Here is a 24,051-nt window from a genome sequence, read left to right on the forward strand (position 1 = left end):
AAGCTTTTAAGTTTGATGTAATCCCACTTGTTTATCTTTGACTTTGTTGCTTGTGCTTTAGGTGTCATATCTAAAAATTAGCAAGACCCATGTCAAGGAACTTTATCTCTAAGTTTTTTTCTAGGAGTTTCATGGTTTCAGGTATTACATTTAAGTCTTTAACCCATTCCAAGTCAATTTTTGTGAGTGGTGTTAAGATAATAGTCATTTCATTCTTTTACATGTGAATATCCAATTATTCTAGCATCACTTATTGAAAAGAATATTTTTTTCCGGGGCGCCTGGGTGGCTCAGTGGGTTAAAGCCTCTGCCTTCGGCTCAGGTCATGATCCCAGGATCCTGGGATCGAGCCCCGCATCGGGGGTTTCTGCTCAGCGGGGAGCCTGCTTCCCTTCCTCTCTCTCTGCCTGCTTCTTTGCCTACTTGTGATCTCTGTCTGTCAAATAAATAAATAAAATCTTTAAAAAAAAAAAGAATATTTTTTTCCACTGAGTGTTTCTGTTCCCTCTTCAGATATTAATTGATTGTGGGGCACCTGGGGGGCTCAGTGGGTAAAGACTCTGCCTTTGGCTTATGTCATTATCTCAGGGTCTTGGGATCGAGCCCTGTATTGGGCTCTCTGCTGAGCAGGGAGCCTGCTTCCCACCCCACCCCACCCCTCCCCCCACCGCCTGCCTACTTGTGATCTCTCTCTCTGTGTCAAATAAATAAATAAAATCTTTTAAAAAATAGTTGATTGTACATACATAGGTTTATTTCTGGGCTCTCAATTCTGTTCATTGTTCTATTTGTCTGTTTTTATGTCAAAATAGTACCACACTCTTTGAATGACTGTGGCTTTATAGTACAGCCTGAAATCAGAAAGTGTGATGCCTCCGGCTTTGTTCTTCTTTCTCAAGATTGCTTTGGCTATTTGGGGTCTTTTGCTGTTCCATATCAATTTTAAATGTATTTTTTCTACTTTAAAAAATGCCATTGGAATCTTGCTAGGAATTGCATTGACTCTATAGAGGAGTTTTCATATTATTGACATTTTAACAGTCTTGATTCTAATCCATGAACATAGGATACCTTTCCATTACTTTGTGTCTTCTTTGGTTTCTTTCACCATGTCTTTCAGTTTTCAGAGTACAGATCTTTCATCTTTTTAGTTAAATTTACTCCTAAGTATTTTACTCTTTTTGAGGCTATTGCAAATGAAGTTTATTTCCTTCTTTTTTAGGAAATTTCTTGTTAATGTATAGAAATGCTACTGATTTTCACATTTTAATTTTGTGTTCTGCAACTTTACTGAAGTCATTGATTAGATCTAATAGTTTTTGGTTGAATATTCAGGATTTTCCATATATAAAATCATGTCATCTGCAAATAGAGAAATTTTTCTTCTTCCTTTCCAATTTTGATAGCTTTTATTTCTTTACCTTCCCTGATTGCTTTGGTTAGGACTTCTAATACTATGTTGACTGGAAATAATGAGAGTGGTCACCTTTATCTTGTTCCCAATTTCAGCCTTTCACCATTCAGTATGTTGTTAGCTGTAGGCTTGTCATATATGCCCTTTATTATGTTGAGATATGTTCTTTCTGTGCCTAATGTGTTGAATTTTTATCATGAACACATGTTGAATTTTATCAAATGCATTTCTGCATCTATTGAGATAATTACATGATTATTTTGTTTCATTCCATTAATGTTTTGTATCACATTCATTGATTTGCTTATGTTGAACTTACCTTCCAGGGACAGATTTCACTTTTCTTGGTGAATGATTCTTTTTAATGTGCTGCTGTATTTGGTTTGCTACAATTTTACCGAGAATTTTTGCATCTGTATTCATCAGGGATATTGGCCAATGGTTTTCCTTTCCAGTAGCATCCTTTCCTGGTTTTAGTGCAAGATAATGCTGGCCTCCTAAAATAAGTTTGAGAGGATCCCCTCCTCTTCTGTTTTTTGGAAGAGTTTTAAGATTGGTGTTAACTCTTTAAACGTATGGTAAAATTCACCAATGAACCAATCTGGTCCTAGGCTCTACTTTGCTGGGAGATATTTTATTATTGACTCAATCTCCTTATTAGTGAATGGTGTATTCAGATTTTCTATTTCTTCCTGATTCAGTCCTGGAAAATTATACACATTTCTAAGCATTTTTCCATTTCTTCTAGGTTGTCCAGTTTGTTGGTGAATAGTTGTTCATAGTAGCCTCTTATGATCCTGTGAATTTATCTTGTATCAGTTGTAATGTCTCCTTTTTATTTTTAATATACTAATTTGGGTTCTTTCTTTTTTTTTTCCTTGTTTATTCTAGGTAAGGGTTTGTCAATTCAGTTTGTCTCTTCAAAGAATCAACTTTTAATTTGGTTAATCTTTTCAATTGTTTTGCTTTTCTACATTTAATTTATTTTGGCTCTAATATTTATTCTTTTCTTCTACTAATTTTGGTCTCAGTTTCTTCTTTTCCTAGTTCCTTATGACATAGAGTTAGGTTGTTTATTTGGGTCCCTTTTGCCTCTTCATGGAGGTGTTTATGGCTATTAACTTGCCTCTAAGAACTGCTTTTGTTGTATTCCACAAGCTCTGGTATACTGTATTTCCACTTTCATTTGTGTCAAGAAACCTTTTTTATTTCTTCTTTAATATGTTCTTTAATTCATTGGTTGTTCAAGACAGTGTTGCTTAATTTCCATGTGTTCATGAATTCCCAGGTTTCTTCTTGTTATTGATTTCTAGTTTCATGCCATTGTGGTCATAGAAGATATTTGGTATAATTTTAATCTTCCTAAATTTTCTAAGACTGGTTTTGTGTTCTAATATATGCTCTATTGTAGAAAATCTTTCTTGTGCACTTGAGAAGATGTGTAGCTGCTGTATGGATAAAATGTTCAGTTTATTTCTGTTAGGTCTATTTAGTCTACAGTGTTTTTCAAGTTCACTGTTTCCTTATTGATTCTCTGTCTGAATGATCTATCCATTGTTAAGAGAGAGATAATGAAGTGTCCACCTACTACTGTATTAATTTTTATTTCTCTTTAACTCTGTTAGTTTCTGCTTTGCAGATTTAAATGTTCCAATGCTGGGCACATAAATATTTGTAATTGTTATATTTTCTTGATGTGTTGACCCCCTCATCATTACATAATGACCTTTTTGTTTCTTTTTATCACTTTTAGTTTGAAGTCTTTTTTGTCTGAATTTTGTTATTGTTATCAATGTTGCTTGAATATTCTTTTTTCCTTCAGTCTCATTATATGTGTCTTTAATACTAACATAAGCCTTTTTTAGACTGCATATTTTTGGATCTTGATTTTTTTTGTCCATTCATCTATTCTATGTCTTTTACTTGGAAAACTTAATCTGTTTACATTTAAATAAATTGTTAATAGATAATAACTTATTATTTCCATTTTTCTCACTGTTTTCTGAATGTTTTATAGATCTGTTTATCCGTATTTCTTATCCTGCAATCTTTTTGTGTGTTTTGATGTCTTTTGGTATCACTATGCTTTCACTTCTTTATCATGATCTTTTGTATAATTATTACATGATTTTTCTTTGTGGTTACCAGGAGGTCTTTTAATCTTATGACACACTATTTTAAACTGATAACAACTTCAATAGAATTTATAAACTTTATACTTATACTCCCTTCCCCCTCACACTTTAGGTTATTTCTGTTACAACTACATTTTTTAATATTGTGTAAATAATGACAGACTATTTTAGTTTTTTATTATTGTAAATTATTATAGATTATTTTTACTATGTTAGTTTTTTTTAACTTTTAGAGTTTTAATTGAATTATATACCACTGGTATCACATTGCAAAATTTAACTATGACTATAAATTTACCATTACACGTGAGACTTACAATATATTTTTTTAAGGTTTTTTGGAGGTTTTTTGGGGGGGGGCTGTTGAACAGAGAGATGGAGAGAGCACAAGTGGGCAGAGCAGCAGGCAGAGGGAAGGGAAAAGCCGGCTCTCCCTAAGCAGAATGCCCTATATGGAGCTGGATCCCAGGACTTTGGGATCATGACCTGAGCTGAAGGCAGCTGCTTAACCAACTGAGCCACCCAGGTGCTCCTTACAATATACTTTTAAGGTTTTATATTGAGAATTTGTGTTCTTTCACTTCCACTAGGAAAACTCTCTTTAGCATTTCTTGCAAAGCATGTCTATTGGTAATAAATTCTGTCAGCCTTTGTTTCTGGAAGTCTTTATTCCCCCATTTCTGAAGGAAAACTTCATTGTATATAGAATTTTTGGTTGGCAGTTATTTTCTTTCAATATTTTGGACATGCCACTTCATTTCTTCTAAACACAAATTTAGCTGCACCTCATCAGTCTTAAAATTTAAGGAATTTTGGTATGCAATATTTTTATTATTGTCAACTTTAAAATATTTTTTCTCCTGTGATTTTTCTTTGACCCATGGCTTCATACAATTGTAATATTGGTTTCCAAGTAAATGAGGATTTTCTGGTTTTCTCTGTCCCACCTACCTCCATATGACAAGACCCAAGACCTAATTGTTAAACCTCTGAAGGCCTTCAAAAGCACTGTTTACCTTCTCAGTCTCTTAGCTTCTTCTTGTTAAAGTGGCATTTATATCTTAAGGAAAAACAGTTCTAGATACCAGCTCATATTTCTGGGTTATCTTCTTCTCTAGGACCTTGTTCTTCTAAATTTTTAATGCTTCTTTAATTCTGAAATGCATTAGATGTATAATTTGTCTAGTTGCTGTCAGTTATTGTCTTGAATTACCAGAATTGGAAGTCAACAGTCCTATTACATCAATTTAACATTTGATTTCTAAGTGCAGATATCAAATAATTTGGGGGGAATCCACAAGAATATTTGAATTACCCAAGTTGAAAATTTTATGCCATGGATAAATAAAATTCAACAAATATCCTTTCATGTTTGTGATAACAGCTCTAAGCAGTGTAAAGATTTTATGTAACTTTATACAACTCAACACCAAAAAAAACAAATAAGCCAATTAAAAAAATGGACAGAGGACCTGAATAGACCTTTTTCAAAAGGAGACATAGTGATGGCCAAAAGACACATGAAAATATGCTCAACATCACTGATCATCAGGGAATTTAAATCAATACCACACTGAGATATCTCATACCAGTCAGAATGGCCTGTATCAAAAAGATAATAACATGTTGGTAAGGATGTAGAGAAAGAGAACTTTTGTGAAGTGTTAGTGGAAATGTAAACTGGTATAGCTGCTCTGGAAAACAATATGGAGGTTCCTCAAAAAATTAAAAATAAAAATATCATATGATCCAGTAATTCTACTACTGGGTATTTTCCCAAAGGAAATGAAAACACTAACTCAGATCCAGTAATTGCATTGCTGGGTATTTACCCCGAAAATACTAAAACACTAATTCAAAGGGATATATGCACCACAATGTTTGTTGTAGCAGTATTTACAATAGCCAAATTATGGGAGCAACCCAACTGTCCATTATGATGATGATGAATGGATAAAGAAGATGTGGCATACACACAAATTATATATGTGTGTGTATACACACACACACACACATATGTATATATATATAATGAAATATTACTCAGCCATAAAAAAGAATGAAGTCTTGCCATTTACAACAACATGGATGGAGCTAGAGAGTATAAGTAAATGAAATGTTACTCAGAGAAAAACAGATACCATATGATTTCACTCATATGTAGAATTTAAAAAACAAAACAAACAACCAAAAGAAAAAAAGTGAGAGAGATAAACCAAGAAACAAACTCTTAACTATACAGAACAAACTGATGGTTACCAGAGGGGTGGTGTGTGGGAAATTGAGTAAAATAGGTGAAGACAATTAATAGTAAACTTATCATGATATGCACTGAGTAATGTATAGAACTGCTGAATCACTGCATCATATGTCTGAAGCAAATGTAACACTCTATGTTAACTATACTGGAATTTTTTAAAATTAATTTTAAAAAGGTTTATGTACCCCTATGTTCATGGCATCATTATTTACAATAGCCAAGATATAGAAACAACCCTAATATCCATCAATAGATGAATAGTTAATGAAGATGTGATATATATAAAGTAATTATATATATTATGTTATATAGAAATACATATATATGTGTGTGTGTGTGTGTGTGTGTGTAACCTATGATCCTAGGGAAATTAACCAAAAATGATTTTCAATATTATTTATTGAAGTAGAAATCTGAAAAGTTATATTAAATATAGACATAATAGTATTAATAACACCTAACCACTGAATAATGAAGCATTGAAAATAAACTAGCTATCTGTGGTTATAATAAGAGAGTAATTAATTCTAGGGTTGAACAAGAAGGTAGAAGAATTATCATTGAAATAAGTTATACTAATTATTTATCATGCTTCTTTTTGGCTGTGTCTTACTTAGTATCATAAAAGAGAATTAAATATGAAGTAATAAATATAACCAAAATACAGAAATCCATGCTGATGTTAGGTCAAAGACTTTTCAGTACTTAAAAGTTAATTTGGTATTGACAGTGTAAGACCTCAGATTCTCAATAAATACTTGTTGATGTTCTTTTATTCTATTTGCTTCTTTCCACAGGTGGAGAGGTCCCATACACAACTTTGGCTACTCGAATGATGATGGGGGCTTGGTGGCTATTTGCACTGATTGTCATCTCATCTTACACAGCAAATCTTGCTGCTTTCCTCACTATTACCCGCATCGAAAGCTCCATCCAGTAAGTAGACAAAGATTTCGGTAGCTACAAGGCTTGAGGAATGATGAGTAGCCAAAGCTATTTAAATAAGTATAAGGTATCTGATAATAAATTTACACCCTCCTTTTGAATAAAGGCTTAATTTTAGGATATGCAAGGATCACTATATTGGTAGAACATTTTTTATAAGGTAGAATTCTGGGTATAACTCTAATATTGTTTCCCACATTTTCCTGGAAGAAAAATACATATTCAGTGTTTCAGCTTCCACAAAGTATGACTATGTTTGGGCAATGTTGTAAAAAGGAAGGAAAAGGAGTCATATTAAAATATATATAACAATACCAGTTTCCGTCTTGAGTCTGCCCCATTGTGCACTGTCTGAGTAAATAGTTGGTTAGACATTAGATGATTGATAAATGGCAGGGAAAGAGAGAGAGAGAAGGAGGTGGGGGTATGAGGGAGAGAGGTAAAAGAATCTCCAAAGAGAGAAAAACACATTCTATTTGTCTCTTCATTACATTACAACTAATGTCATAGCTACTGTGGTAACTATTACTGCTGCTTGTTCAGCTGCAAGTGGTGAGTTATCACCAACTATGGTACACTTACTCAAATCCTAAAAGTTACCGAAGTCAATGACTCCGTTCATGATGGCCACTTCCACGAGCTCCAAGAGCCCAAAGACCTATGATCTAGCACAGCCAGTTCTGCTTTTGTGGGTTCATGCCATACGAGCAGCACCACCGTACAACTTCTGCCTTATTAGAACGTAACGTTCTGTATAATGTTTCAGAAACATTTTCCTGAAAATGTTTTATTCGTCCAAAAACAAGATAGCATGAATCATCTTAGAATTGAAGAACGTTCACTCTCCACAAAACTGACAATTCAAAATTATGAATAATTAGATTTGTTAAGGAATTCAGTAAGGATTTAATTCATCCTTCAAGGAAAACATCAGAGCTCTTCTTCCCTTTAGAAATGTTGTAAATGAAGTCCATTAATAGCCACAAAATTATTATAATACAGTACTAAAAATAAAACCAAGAATGAATGATCTATAAAGAAGTAGGATTTTTTTTTCAATTGCCTATGGTACACAATTGAAACCCCCAAATTCAACTAATAATCATAACAGACAGTTAATTATTTCATCCAGTTACTGAAAGTAGATGAAGAAACCGAAGTTTGCAAGATAAATTCTCGAGACCACATAAACAATGGTGTCAGAGCTAGAAATCTACCCATGTCAATCCGATACCAATCCATGTCTTACGCACTGAAATTTTTCCTTATGTAGCATGGTTTTTACAGTTTGTTTGCCTGATCTGCTTCCCTGGGGTTGCAGGCCTCATGGTGTGTGTGTATGCGAACTATTTAATCATTACTAGCTTTGCCAGCATTAGTTTGTATCTTGACTTTTATGCAATAGCACTGGGATCAGAAGCCTCTATCAAATTTTTACACCCATAAGGTTTCTCTAAAGGTAAAACCTGATGGAAAAAGATCATAATTTCACATGATGTTTCCCACAAGTATAGTTCCACAATCCACAATAACTGAGCCTTCATTTATTAAAAAATTATTTCTTTCTAATGCCAGCTCACATTATTAAAAGCCAAAACTGGGTATAATAAATCTCCCTTCCTTCTAATCTTATCAGTAGACTAATTTTGAAAGGGGAAAAATCAGAGCCAAAGGAGTTAAGAGAAGCCTGATTCTCTCCACAAACTTAAAGATATCTTCTAATTTCATGCCTCAGCTGCATTGGTAAACATAATTGCAGGCAATGTTTCTTGGAAACATTTAAAGTTCTATTTGCAACTAATGTCAAACTTTTTTGAAAAATCCCAAGTTTAATTTTTCTTAGAAAAGACAAAAAAACCTACAATACCATCCAATGTCATGCTCCTTAATCATTTATATCCATAAGATTTGCTCATCACTAAATGAAGCAATGCTTGTCAATGCATCTTTTTCAGCTCATTTTTGCCATGTCATTGGCACACATATACCAGGCACATGTTCATTCCCAAAATTCAAAGTTGCTTCTCCAGACCCAGGAGGACAGAACTAGTAGAGAAAAGTCAGTGAGAGATAGGGGGAAAGCTGCTGCTACTTTTTTTTTTTTTAATTTAATTTAATTTTTTTTTCAGTGTTCCAAAATTCATTGTTTATCCACAACACCCAGTGCTCCATGCAATACGTGCCCTTCATAATATCCACCACCAGGCTTACCCAACCCCCCACCCACCTCCCCTCCCAAACCCTCAGTCTGTTTCTCAGAGTCCACAGTCTCTCATGGTTTGTCTCCGATTTCCCCCAACTTACTTCTCCTCTCCATCTCCCATTGTCTTCCATGTTATTCCTTATGCTCCACAAGTAAGTGAAACCATATGATAATTGACTCTCTCTGCGTGACTTATTTCACTTAGCATGATCTCTTCCAGTCCTGTCCATGTTGATACAAAAGTTGGGTATTCATCCTTTCTGATGAGGCATAATACTCCATTGTATATAAGGACCATATCTTCTTTATCCATTTGTCTGTTGAAGGGCATCTTGGCTCTTTCCACAGTTAAGTTAGGCAACTGTGGCCATTGCTGCTATAAACATTGGGGTACAGATGGCCCTTCTTTTCACTACATCTGTATCTTTGGGATAAATACCCAGTAGTGCAATTGCAGAGTCATAGGGAAGCTCTATTTTTAATTTCTTAAGGAATCTCCACACTGTTTTCCAAAGTGGCTGCACCAACTTGCATTCCCACCAACAGTATAAGAGGGTTCCCCTTTGTCCACATCCTCTCCAACGCTTGTTGTTTACTCTCTTGTTGATTTTGGCCATTCTAACTGGTGTAAGGTGGTATCTCAATGTGGTTTTGATTTGAATCTCCCTGATGGCTAATGATGATGAACACTTTTTCATGTGTCTGTTAGCCATTTGTATGTCTTCTTTGGAGAAGTGTTTGTTTATGTCTTCTCCCCATTTTTTGACGTGATTATCTGTTTTGCATGTGTTGAGTTTGAGGAGTTCTTTATAGATCTTGGATATCAGCCCTTTGTCTGTAGTGGCATTTGCGAATATCTTCTCCCATTCCGTGGGTTGCCTCTTTGTTTTGTTGACTGTTTCCTTTGCTGTGCAGAAGCTTTTTATCTTGATGAAGTCCCAAAAGTTCATTTTCGGTTTTATTTCCTTTCTCTTTGGAGACATATCTTGAAAGAAGTAGCTGTGGCCGATGTCAAAGAGGTTAGTGCCTACGTTCTTCTCTAGGATTTTGATAAATTCCTGCCTCACGTTTATCCATTCGAGTTTATCTTTGTGTATGGTGTAAGAGAATGGTCGAGTTTCATTCTTCTATACATAGCTGTCCAATTTTCCCAGCACCATTTATTGAAGAGACTGTCTTTTTTCCACTGTATGTTTTTTCCTGCTTTGTCAAAGATTGTTTGACCATAGAGTTGAAAAATGCTATCAGTGAGATCCAATCTAATCTAAATACTCTAACAGCTAGGGTAACCAAGGTAGAAGATAGAATTAGTGATCTAGAGGACAAACTGATAGAGAAAAAGGATCAGGAAGAGGCATGAAAGAAACAGCTTAGAAGCCATGAAAACAGAATTAGGGAAACAAATGATGCCATGACGTTCCAGCGTCAGAAATATTGGGATCCCTGAGGGGATGGAGAAAAAGAGAAGACTAGAAGATATAGTTGAACAAATTCTGGATGAAAATTTTCCCAGTCTGGGGAATGGAACCAGTGTTCATGTCCTAGAGGTAGAAAGAACACCTCCCAAGATCAACGAATCTAGAAAGACCTCAAGGCACTTGATTGTGAGACTGACGAATCATACTTTTAGACAAGAATTTTTCAGAGCAGCTAGGGAGAAGAGATTCCTTACATACAGAAGAAGGTCCATGAGAATAACATCATACCTGTCCACAGAAACCTGGCAGACCAGAAAGGGCTGGCAAGACATATTCAGGGCACTAAATGGGAAGAACATGCAGCCAAGAATACTTTATCCAGCAAGGTTGACATTCAAAATGGATGGAGAGATAAAGAGTTTCCAAGACTGGCAAGGTTTAGAAGAGTAGATGACCACCAAGCTGGCACTACAAGAAATATTAAGGAGGGTTCTATAAAAGAAGAAAGAACCCAAGAGTGACATAGAACAGAAATATACATAGACAATCTATAGAAACAAGGACTTCACAGGCAAGATGATGTCAACAAAAATGTATCTTTCAATAATCACTTTCAATGTGAATGGCCTTAAACACTCCCATAAAACGGCACAGGATTGCAGATTGGATAAAATGACAGGACCTATCCATATGCTGTCTACAAGATACCCATTTGGAAATTCAGGATACATCCAGACTGAAAGTGAAGGGATGGAGAAACATCTTTCATGACAGTGAGCCTCAAAAGAAAGCTGGGGTAGTGATTCTCATATCAGATAAATTAGATTTTAAACTAAAGGCTGTAGTCAGAGACAAGGAAGGATACTACATCATTCTTAAAGGGTCTATCCACCAACAAGATCTAACAATTGTAAATATGCCCTCAATACAGGAGCAGCCAACTACATAAGACAACTGTTAATCAAGATAAAGAGACATATTGATATGAATACATTAATAGTAGGGGATATTAACACACCACTCTCAGTAATAGACAGATCATCCAAGCAGAAAATCAATAAAGAAGCAAGAGCATTGAATGGGACACATTAGACTGATGGACCTCATAGATACATACAGAACATTCCACCCTAAAACAACAGAATACGCATTCTTCTGAAGCACACATGGAACTTTCTCCAGAATAGATCACATACTGGGTCAAAAATCAGGGTTCAATTGAGATTATTCCCTGCATATTCTCAGACCACAATGCTTTGAAACTGGAACTCGACCACAAGAAAAAGTTTGGAAGGAATTCAAACACTTGGAGGCTAAAGACCACCCTGCTTAAGAATGTTTGAATCAACCAGGAAGTCAAAGAAGAACTTAAACAATTCATGGAAACCAATAAGAATGAAGACACATCAGCCCAAAACCTATGGAATATGGCAAAGGTGGTCCTAAGGGGGAAATACATAGCCATCCAAGCCTCCCTCAAGAAAATTGAAAAGTCCAGAATACACCTGTTTTTTGGAAATGGAGGTATTTCTAACTATAAAAACTAAATAAATATATTAGCTTCATTCATTTAATTCAACTGAATATATATATCATATATGTATATATGAATATACATACATATACATATGTATGTCTATACACACACACACACACACACACACACACACACACACACAGGATGTTACGTATTGAATCTAAAAAAATATTTAGATATTATCCCTGAGTCACAATTTAGTTAGAGACAGAGCAGTACAGAATTCAATGACATAGGAACTATGATAGATTTATTTGTGAAATGCTGTGTGAACACAGGAAAGGAGTGATTTAATTCAATAACTTGGAGAAGGGGGGAGGAGATAGGGGAAAAAACTATCAGGCATCAGAGAGGTATTATCTGAGAGTTTGATCTCGAAAGATGAATTTCAAAAGACTGAAGGGGTTCCTTACTGGAGAATATTTGCAAAAGCAAGAGAGAAATGAAATTCCCAGGAGAGTGTCTAGCAAGGGCCAGTGATCAAATCTGTTAATTTCCTTCCTGGATTGAGATAGGTGATGTGAGAGTGGCAGGAAATGAAATAGAAAAGGGAAGCGGAACAAAATCCGGAAAAGCATGATAACGCTTGTTGAAGAATTTGGAATTTTTCCTGGGGATGATGGAGAGTGACATCATTGAGAAAGACAGCTTTATCTGTGGAGAGGAGCTTGGGTGGGACAGAAAAGATGTAAAAGTATATGGAAGCTAGTAAGCTTCTATCTAATATAAACCTGAACCATATATATTCTTGTTTCAGGGCTGTTTAATTTGAAAATACCAAAGGTTTAAGGAAATTTAAGAGAAATTTGGCTTGAGAAAATTTGTATCTCTAGGCTAACAGTTACATTTATAGCAGATGCAGGAATATTGGTTTATTTTATTTTTCAAGATTTTTAAAGAGAAACTGTGGTTGACTACCTCATAACTAAAGAGGTACAGAAGAGGAGAGTTACTAATGTGAGAAAATTCTAGAATCACTCTGGTTGGATGACTTTTCAGATGCAATTTTGCAGAAAAGCTGCATCTCAATGTCTGCTATTCATGGATTGTATCCTGCCTGTTCGTTATTTTTAGCCTCTAGCCATCAAAAAATAAATCAGACTTATTTTTAGTAAATTCACTACATTTTCAAAGTAATACAGGGCAATATTGAGAAAATAGGAAAATACCATGAATTTTGAAGGACAAAGTATTAATAATCCATAGTTTGTCATATTGCAATATGTTCTATTAATATTTAAACAAGCTTTTTTTTAACAGTTGATTTTGAAGTAATTATATATACACAGGAAGTTGTGAAGATAGAGCATAATGAGTTCCCATGTACCCATCACCTAGTTTCCCCCCCATGGTTACATCTTAAGTAATTATAGTATAATATCAAAATAAGGAAATTGACATGGATACAATCCATGCAAATAGTTCTATGCCACTTTATTACTTCTACAGAATGTATAACCACCACTGCAATAGATGTAGAACTATCCTAACATTACAAAAATCTCCCTCATTCTACACTCACTCCTTCTCCACCATCCCCAAACCTAATAATAACTAATATGTCCTCCATTCCTGTGATTTTTATTCTTTCAAGAGTGCTCTGTAAGTTGAATCATACAGTATGTGGCCCTTTGAAATAGCCCTTTTTCCCTCTCTCAGCATAATGCCCTTGAGATCTATCCAAATTGTTGCCTGGATCAATAGTTCATTGCTTTTTATTGCCAAGCAGTAATCTCTGGTATGGATGGACTGGTGTGTTTAACAGTTTATCTATTGTATGGAATTGTTGTTGATTCTAAGTTTTTGGCTATCACAAATAAAGTTGCTAAGGACACTTATGTGCGTATCTGTTTTTGTATAGATATGTTTTCATTTCTCTGGCATAAATGCCCAGGGGTATGATCCTTATTCTCTCTGCTGACTGTTTCATTTCTTATTCTTTTCCTCTTACTTCAACTATTACCCACCTCTATCGCATTCTGTTCTCATTCAAGCTTATGATCCAGGGTGGTGTCCAGATGATTACCTTCCTCCATTCTTAAAATTAGTTTGGAAACCTCATTTATTACCATATCCGATCAAAATAAAGTGCAACTCCAGAGCCCAGCATATTGAACCCTTCAAAAGCTAACCCGGGCTCATTTCTTTACTGACACCAACTGTAATCCATCCTCATACTTGTTCATGCTCCAGTGAAGCCACTCTTGGAGGACATTTCATACTTCTGTGGAGCTCACATACTGTTCCCTTTCCTTGAAATGACCCAGATCTTCCTTCTCTTCTGGCATCATCCATTGGCACAAACACAATTAGCCATTGCACGTGTGTCTTCTCTTTGAGAGCATAAATTCTTCAAAGGCAAGGGCTATGCCATATTCACATGTGTACCCCTAGTGTGTCCCAGAATGCCTGGTGCATGGTATTGATAGTAACAGCGCCTAGCATTACTGGGTGCATTGCTATATGACAGACATCTCCCTAAACGCTTTGCTTAGATTTTCTCATTTAATCTTCATAATGGCCTCACAAGAGATATATTATTCTCATCTCTATTTTGAAGACAATAAACCAAAAGTTAAGATAGTAAACCCGGGCAATCTGGCACTAGAAACCTTGTCCTAATCGGTGGACCATATCGTGTACAATTAGCAAATACACTAAACCTATATCAAATGAAATAAACAAATGAATAAGTGAGTGAATGAAAACCATAGGGTCACTGTAAGTTTTCTGAAAAATAAAGAGTTCTGCAGGGAAGAATCAATGACTGAATTATATTTAGCTAAGTTAATTTCAGATATTTCTAAGTTATGTGGTATCCTAGAAACAGGCACAGGAGACCATGAATTTAAATAAATCTGCATCCAAATCCTTTGCCACTTATTAGCTGAATGATCTTGTCATTTTCCATAATCATTTTAAGCCTTATTCTCCCTAAGGGGAAAACAATAATGGGTTCAACTTCATAGGTTTAATGTAAAGAATAAATGGGAAACAAAGAGTCATAAATAACAGCATAGTTCCCGGATACACCCTGCATTTGCTTCCGTTTTTCTCCTTGTTCTCTAGGAGATCATGTGGACTCCTTGGACAGTTCTTCCCTCCACCTTTTTCGGTGGTGCTAATCACTGTCACTTTGACTATTTTGTCCACAATTCCATACACTCAGTTATCCCTTCTGCCTGCTCCCCTTGCCCTCGAAGTTCCTTGTTGTTGCTGCCCTGGCTTCTGGCACAGATGTCCCTGCCCTTCCTCATAGTCCACCTTCCTGGCTGTTGTCTTCTTGTCACACCATTTAATCCTCCAAGCCCCCAAATAGGAAATCTAGCCTTGGGAGTCTGGATGGGCAGCACCAGCTTGTCCCACCCCCAGTGGAATCTTGAGCCCAGGCTGTCACCATGTTCATGCCAAAGGCTGCCCCTCCCCAAGCAATGCTTCAGGCCATTCCCTACTTCATCCACACAGGACTATCTCCTCTCTTTCTAGACCTGCACCTTCCATACTACCTTGATGAATAGTTTCCTGCCCTGTGGGTTATCTTCTCTGCAGAGCTTCTTAAAATTTTGAAAGCTCTTCCTGAATAGAGGGAAAGAAGGTAGGATCAGCGTAGGAATGATGTGGCAGGGTATAGAGTGCGAGTCCCTTTTTGTTAAAAGAAGAACGAGGAGGAGGAGGAAGAGGAAGAGGAGGAGGAAGAGAAGGGGGAAAAAATCACTGTCAGGAAGACTTATCCAAATGTAAATATGAATAGGGACCTGGCTGAGTAATTCACTGTTGTCTCACCTTAGCTTGATTAACCATCACTACAGTCAAGGTCTGGCTGCTACTGATAGTGACTGCACTGACCCTGGGTCAGGACATCTGGTTGTCAGGCAAGTTTTCTCTTTTAACTCCTCTTTCATCGGCCCTCTCCTAGCCCTGCTCACGTGCTACTTTCTCTGTGTAGCTCTCACCACAGGGCTCGTAACTAGATTCAGTGTCTCTCTTTTTTTTTAACCACTTTGTCTCTACCTGGCTTATACCCTGAGTTACCTCGTGCTGGGGCAGTATTCTGCTTGTTTTACCTTCTCAACTACAATGTATATTCTTGAACATAGTTTCAACACCTTTGCATCAGTACAGTAGCTTCCTTATGTAGTAATTTACTGAGCACATAGTTAGTTGCAGTTCATTAAATAATGAACCAGAAAGGGGTTTCTTAGAATCTGGCCTGAGACTGTGGAACCTCACGACTTGTTTATAAACCTCACAACAAATCAGAAAGAAATAGGAAAGCCATTTTTATGCGCCATTATTCCAGAATAAGAGAAGGAGCCCCAAATGGTGTGCCATCGAGGTTTTCTTAGTGTCTCACCCACTTCAAGCTTCCACTGGGAGGCTACCTCATAGCTCTCGGCAAGGAATTGCACACTTTATTAGGAACAGCCAAAATCAAGGTCGCTGAAGTGAGCTGGGCCTGATTCATACGACTTTTATGTTTCAGTTTAGTACAGAATTGTATAGGCTTTGCTTCAGAGTACACAGACACTACAGACAGAGGAAGACATTCATCCCCTTCCTCTATATTGTTTGGTGTTGAAATGGCTTACTTGTCAAAGCACTTAAATACCACAGTGATGGATGTTTTATAAACATATAGCCCTCTAGATATTATAGACCATGATTTTCTCTCTTTTTGAAAAAAATAAAAACTCTCAGTTTTTCAAAGCCACCCTTCAGTGAGCACTTAATTAAAAGTTGTCTCCCACTTTATTTGTGACTCCCAGGGACAAGGCTGTATTAGCATCACTATAGGTTCTTATTTACACTAAACTCACCGAGATGAAAACTTCCCCAAACTAATAAGTGCCCACAACCCTAACTTGATCTTCTTCTTGACAAGCAATTATTCTAAGCAAGTCAAGTCCTCTGTTCTTTCTTTCTCCCCAGCCTTCATTATCCCAACCCAGAAACCTATTAAGAACTTGAAAATATAAATTACTGTCTCCTATTTCTTGTTGTTTTCCTTCCTTATCTGAAATCAGCTGAATCATTAAATTCTATCTACCACAAGTATATGGATATGATAAAAGCCCTATGCTCAGGAGTGCTTGGCTGAGTCATTTCAGAAGAGCTAGTTGGAGTATGGGGCATGCGATTGTGAAACTAAAGGAGGAAGAGTATGTGATAGAAACAGTGACAGTGGGATCAGCAGGCAGGACTGTAGGGCAGAACAATGCTAAAGGAGACTAGAGACCTAGTTCAAGGGTTCTTATTCTAGTTACTAAAGAATAAGGCAAGTTTTTAAACCACTTTGTACTTAGCTTTCTGTCTTTAAAAATGTGATCCATTCTTACTCTCACTGCACAAATATTGTTCCACAGTTTGGATTAAATTATTTTCAATGTCCCTTCAACTAGACAAGTCTCTATCAACCACACAAATGAGATAGCTTATTAAACAAAGTCCAAGATAACAGACAAAAATATATTCACATATTTTTAAACTTACGATTTTTTAAAATTTATTTTATTTTATTTATTCATTTGACACAGAAAGAGAGCACAAACAAGGGGAGCGGCAGGCAGAGGGAGAAGGAGAAGCAGGCTCCCCGTTGAGCAGGGAGCATGATGTGGGGCTTGATCCCAGCACCCTGGGATCATGACCTGAGTTGAAGGCAAACACTTAACTGACTGAGCCACCCAGGTGCCCCTCACATATTATTTTTATAAAAGAAATCCTAGATTGTAAGGCAGAACTGAAAGGAAACTCTTGGTTTGCCGTATCTTCTTTTTTTTTTCTTTCTTTCTGTTTCTCTTGTCTTACCTTTCTTTTCTTACCTTCTCCATCATACCAGCAATCGGGATGGGCTCACCTCCACCCTCTACTAAGTGTCTGTTTGACCCCATTAGTTCTCTGATCCTCTTAGCTGCTCTGCAAGCTCCTGTTATCTAAAGACATTCAATTTATTTTTAATGACTTTCTCCTTCACTCCTACACGCTCACCCTAATACAGCCCCTACTTCTCAAACCCTAATCTTAAAACCTAAGGAAAAAGTTTAAAAATTGCCAGATACACCAGATCGTGGCAAGTGATGGAGAAGATAAAGAACACATCTGCGGGTGGCTTCCTGGGCCACTTTTTCAGAGGAAGACTGCCATTTTCTCAAAGCAATGCTACAGAATCCTCAGGATTGCTGCCGAATCATTTTGGGCATTTATAATCTGAATGGCTATTGATAAGACCTGACTGTGAACATCAGGACATGCATTTTGTGCATAGTTTGAGTCAAAATTTATCAAAAAAGAAATATACCTACTTGGAAATAGAGCATAAACAATATTTTTTTGGAGATATCCACAGATCTACTGCACTGGGAAGAAGGAAAATATATTTTGAATTTGGGAAATTTTAAGTTATCAGTAGAAACTTGGTCTCCTGCTCTGTATTATGAAGAGCCAGGATCTTTGTTTTTAGATAGATTCATTAGAATCTTCCTTGAAACGACGACCTTCCACTGTACTTTGACAGTAGTGTTCTACTGGGTCTTCAAATAGGCTATTAAATTTGCCCTGCTGTTACTCTTGGTCACTTCTTTCTCTTCGGGTATCTCTTTCCACTATGAATAATTTGATAATGTGATTAAAGTTTTTGAACTCCTTAAAAGAACTTACAAGGGAAAAAAATTACAAATTACTATTGATTCCTCATTTGAATCTACATTGTATTTTATTTAGGTCCTTTTTTTTTGTAGTAGTAGTAGTATGTATTATTGTATCAGAGCTTGTTAGCAGGCTATATGTGAGGTTATGATCAATGGTTCAATGTCAGCCTTGGAGGGTATATTGAATAAAGTTTTTCCCATAAGTCAGCACTGGCCTTGATTCTAAGGAACATTTTCGATGTTGATTAGAAGTATAGAATAGGGAGTAAGCTTATTAAACATGCAGATTACCTTATATTGAGTAGGGGTGGTTATTGACTAGAACCACACTGCAAGAATTCATAAAGACTTTGGCAAATTTAACAAGGTGATTATAAGTGAGACGGAGCTTAATAGGGACAAATATGTAATAATTCACTCAGAGATGGAAAAAAGCAGTATGTCTGTTTATGTGTGTGTATGTGTGTGTATTTATGAAAATTTAAAACTGGAGGTGAAGACAGTTACAGAATGAATCATCTGTCAATTACAAATTGAAATGAAATGTTGGTGTTTATGAACAAAATGGCCAAAGTCACCTAGCAGTGTAAAAGTTGTTAGGGCTTTTTAAGCACTATCATGACCTATTTATGAGGTCCATAAATTATGCAAAAATTACCATAGAAAAGGAAAAGATGCCTTAGCTAATAACCATGTAAAAAAAAAAAATGAGTAATAGATCCTGTGGGTAAGAACCACAAGAATTTAGTGCTTAACTCAATAAGGAAAAGATTAAAAGATGAAAATGAAAAGTGTTTTATTAGATAAAGAAATATTGTACTGGAGGTGATGAGTAGCTATTGTCCATTTTCACTGAAAAGAAAATGAGAGGCTTGTGTGAAATAGGCAAGTTTTAGGTTAGGTATGAATGAGAACTTTCTGGTGTTAAGTTTCCTAAGTCAGTAAAGTGCCTAAGGAAGAAGAATAAAGTCCATTTTGGAGATTGGCTTTTATACCTTAAGATATAGCATTGAATTATGTGATACCGCCGGGAACTCCTCCAAACTCTCTGATGTTATGATTTTATTAGGGTTCTCTCTTAACACCATTTAGAAATTTTTTTGATCCTCGGGGAAATTCATGGGAATTAGTCAGGTCTTTCCTGTATTTTCAATGATGTAAAAACATAAAAATGTGTTATTCTATTGAAGTCTGTTGAAATATTTGAGGATATCATCTTAACAAAAATTTTATAATCAGCTTACAGTCAATAGTGGCATTATGAAATGCTGACCATACAAATTTAGGATAATTCCATATTTGTTCATAGTCATCTGGGGTAAATAAATATTGCATCTTTTTCATGGTATCTCAGGAAGAAACTGTACATACTATCTTCCTTACACAGATAATTGCAGGCTAATTAAATTCATAGAATACTGGGGCCTTTTGTATGAGATTCATAGAATACTGGGGCCTTTTGTAATGAATTATTATCTATATATATATATATGATAAAAGGCTACTTTAGTTAACTAATAAACTATTTAAAATTAGAGAGCAGGTTCATAAATGACAATTCTGTCAGCAGGTAGAAAAATACAGTGTCTTTCACATATCAGGATTTAGGATTCATGATGTGACAAAATTAGTTCCTAGCTTATAATGTGGGTCAACAAGTCAGAGAAGTCAACCAGATTTTCAATATTTTCTCACATCTGTATAGCATTGTCATTTCTGAGAGAATTTAAGAATCAGTTTTATTATCTAACAGCAATAAAAAAGATGAGTGTTTCCATCCTCCTTTGTGGTCTCTAAGATGACCTGTCATATCCACAAGCCAAATCAACTTTTAAACATGCCACAGGAATACAAGTCTCTCCAAGTACAAGGAAGATAAGTAGCTTGTGATATCCAGTTTCATCATCTCATCTATATATATGAATTTTCAATATGACCTGTGACCATCTTATCTAGAGCGCATGACAGACAGGGATGCCCCTAACTACTCTGTGAGGGAGAAGGTGCAGGAAATATTTCTAAATCTCTTAGGAAGTCCTTGAGAGTCATCTTGGTGCCCAGTGATCCACCATGTAGAGACAGCATTCAGAAGGGAGAAGTGTCCTCTTCATGAGTACTACTACACTTTTTCTAGACAAAGCATACTTGAAACATAAGCCATAGAAACATTTTTCTAGATGTCTTCTCAGGCACAGAAAACAAAAGCAAAATTAACCCGTTGGGACTATACCAAAAGAAAAAGATTTCTCACAGCAAAGGAAACTGCCAACAAAACAAAGACAACCTACAGAATGGAAGAAGAAACTTGCAAAGGATCTATCTGATAAGGGGTTAATAGCCAAAATATATAAAAAACTTACACAACTCAACACCTAAGTAAATAAATAAATAGTTCTTAAAAGTAAAGATTAAATAAATATTCTTAAGAAGTTCACAGCACAAAGGCCTGAAGCTGTCTTTTATCTAATTTACTCTGTTGAGGCCCATAAGGGCAGGTTTGAGGGCAGGTGAGGTGTGTAGGACAGAGTGTGGAGGAGACAGAACAGCGAAACAGGAAAAGACTGCACCATTCAGGCCCTATTTGAATGTCCCACGTGGAGCCACCCTTATCCTCTGACCCTCCTCTGTAAATCCTCACTGCTCTTGGTCCTCAGACAGCCCCTTTTATGAAGCACCCTCTCCATCCGTGGGGCTTCTCTTGGGAAACTCTCTTTGTGTCCACAAGTAAAAAATCCTAGCCCTCTCCCTTCCCTGGTATCATTCAGATTTGTTGGCCTCAGAATCTCAGCTTCTGCTGTCTTGAGAAGGAAGAAACTCTGACACTCTGAGAGGAAGAAAGACAAAATCACTTTACTATTCCACCAAGGATTGCTGTGGCTGAGTTCTTTGCGAATTACCCTGCCCCACAAATCATACTTTTAAGCTATACAATCTAACCTTTAATGAGAAAACCATACTTCTTCCACAAACATGACTTTGATCTTAATCTTTATAAAAGAAGGAAGTTAACATTATTGGGCTAAAGAATGTTAATCTCTTCCCTGAGCCTGTTTTCAGTAAGTAGTGGCACCCCTCATGCACTTAAAGTAGCTCTTACTGAGTCTTCAGTAGTGACTGAACCGTTGGCAATCCAAATTGTCTTCTTACAATTAGAGTCCTGCTTGCCTCATCCTTGACCCTTAGTCCCCTTATATTTAAAAGATTTTCTGTATAAACCTGTGTCTGAGAGGGTTTGGAAAACATCACTGAAGAGAAGGAGCTAATAAAATGCAGAAATGTGGTTTCTCAGAGGACTAGTGGCCTTTAGCTAGGCTGCAAATTGGAAGATGGGAAAACTTTCTGCAGTGTTAGTCCATTCTTTTATAAACAGAGCATACACACTCTCCTTCCTCTTTGTGTAAAAACTCAACCCTGGAGAGAAAAAAAAAATTAGTTTTTGGTAATAATACTCAGTATTACCAAAGGTTACTATTCTCTCCTGTTCTAGTGCTTATCTCTTCCTTAGCTGCTATAATCATGAGTTCTTTTACATTTTTAATCATTTCAGTTAGCAGACTTAGTAGGGCAATTTTCGTCACCATTTCAGCTTGCTTCTGAAATTTTAGTCAGAAATCACTCATCAAAAGAACCACTACTTATTAGCTCCCTTTCCACAATGCTTAGGTAAGTCTCTCTTTTAGGAACACACGTTCCACTCTGTACCAGATCCTATGTGACCCAGAAATATGGCCTATAACTTTAGCTTTTCCAAATACTTTATTTCAGTTCTATTTGTTTGGGTTTTCTTTTTATTTGTCTTGGCTCTGAATTTATTTATTTTATCTACATGGCAAAATGTCTTGTTAAGTAATTCACTGGTGGTCTGATAGAGCTTTTGCAGCTGATTTTATTACAGGGGAAATTTCCAAATCTCCCTTAAAAATTAGTTGTTGTTTTTAAGTACAAAATACTGCTGGCCATGATTAGTCATCTACAGAATGGCTGGTAATGTATAATAAAAATCCCATTTTTATGCAATGCTAGCTTAATGGGAATGCTGGCTTTCCAAGACGAAAGCATGTTTCTAGTAAGAAAACATAGCCAAAATATGTGAGCTTCAATGACTGCTCTTTTCCATACCGTGGGCTAGGTTCTGAGTTTCAAAGATGAACTTAAAAATTATGGGTATCAGCGGAATGTATACTAGTGAGTTAAACAAAGAAGTAAAATTTCATAACAAAATGCTAAAATGTGAACACATTCGAAGTGTTAGAAGAGCACAAAGAAGCAGCTGAGTTTGACGTTGACTTGAAGAGAAAGAATTCACCAGGTAGACAAGGAGACATCTTGTGCACAGCAAATGCCTACCAAACAAGGAAAGATGAAATGGTCTGTTTGTCCTATAATGGGAGTATGAATGAGGCACAAGTTTGTTTCTCAGAACGGAAAACAATTTTAAGCCAAATTTTTGCAGGTATTGAATGCTATGGAGTTGGAAGATTTGGGGGGCAATGGGGCATATAGGAAGTATTTAAATAAAACTGGGATAGGATCAGACATATATCAGAAAGAACACTTCAGCTGTGTTGTGGGGGATGGATTAGAGATGGGAGAGAATAGAGATAGGGAAAAGGTTTAGAAATAATTCTCCAGGGGCTCCTGGATGGCTCAGTCAGTTAAGTGTCTGACTCTTGATTTCCTCTCAGATCATGACTTCAAGGTCCTGGGATTGAACCCCTCATCCAACTCCAGGCTTAGCATAGAACCTGCTTGGGATTCTCTCTCCCTCTCCTTCAGCCTCTGCCCCTTCTCCTGCTTGCACTCTCTCTCTCTCTGTCTCTCTAAAATAAATAAATAAATAAAATCATTTAAAAACAAGAAAGGAAGATTCTCTAGATAGAAGCGCTGAGAGTATTAGCAATGAGAGCACAAAGGTAGTGACAGATTTGTAAGATTCGGGAAATAAAATACACAGAAGTTGATAAGAGATTAGTTGGGGTAGGAGACTTAGACAGAAAGGCCATGGTGAGGAATCTGAAATGAATTTAATTGGTGGGAAAAATAAGAAAATAGTAATTCCAAAAATTATAATAGAGCATAATAGTAATAATAATAATAGTAATAGTGATAATAGTAATAAATAATAAAATTAATAATTGCAACTACCAGTAACGGAGCCCTTATAGAGTGTTAAGTATTAAGGTGTCTTATATCCATATCTACATCAAACCTCCACATACCTTATTAAAAAATTATTATTTTCCCTATTTAATAGGGAAGTGGATTGCAATTTAGAGAAAATTAAATAACTTGTCCAAGGATTGAAACTCAAATCTTTCCATCTTCAAAGTCCAAGTTTGTAGAAACTAAGAGGTTGCCCAGTGCTGGCTGTTGGCTGTACCTCTAGAGGTAGGCCTGCCTTACCTGACCACTGCAGTCCGTTTTTTTTGTTTGTTTGTTTTTGCTTTTTTTTTTAAGATTTTATTTATTTATTTGACAGACAGAGATCACAAGTA

At 36.2% G+C, this 24,051-nt stretch overlaps 1 protein-coding gene across 3 annotated transcripts in view; it reads left to right on the forward strand.

The window, feature by feature from the left end:
* Positions 1–24,051, forward strand: part of GRID2 (glutamate ionotropic receptor delta type subunit 2) — a gene marked incomplete at both ends in the record, with an annotated part of 1,466,807 nt that overhangs the window by 1,196,365 nt on the left and 246,391 nt on the right. For all 3 annotated transcript variants that reach the window (XM_080796960.1, XM_080796959.1, XM_080796961.1), the window contains one exon: positions 6,607–6,745. In XM_080796960.1, coding sequence (XP_080653086.1) covers positions 6,607–6,745 — 139 coding nt within the window. The remainder of the gene's footprint in view (positions 1–6,606; positions 6,746–24,051) is intronic.

The sequence above is a fragment of the Martes martes genome, assembly GCF_963455335.1.
Source record: "Martes martes genome assembly, chromosome: 2".
Lineage (NCBI taxonomy): Eukaryota > Metazoa > Chordata > Mammalia > Carnivora > Mustelidae > Martes > Martes martes.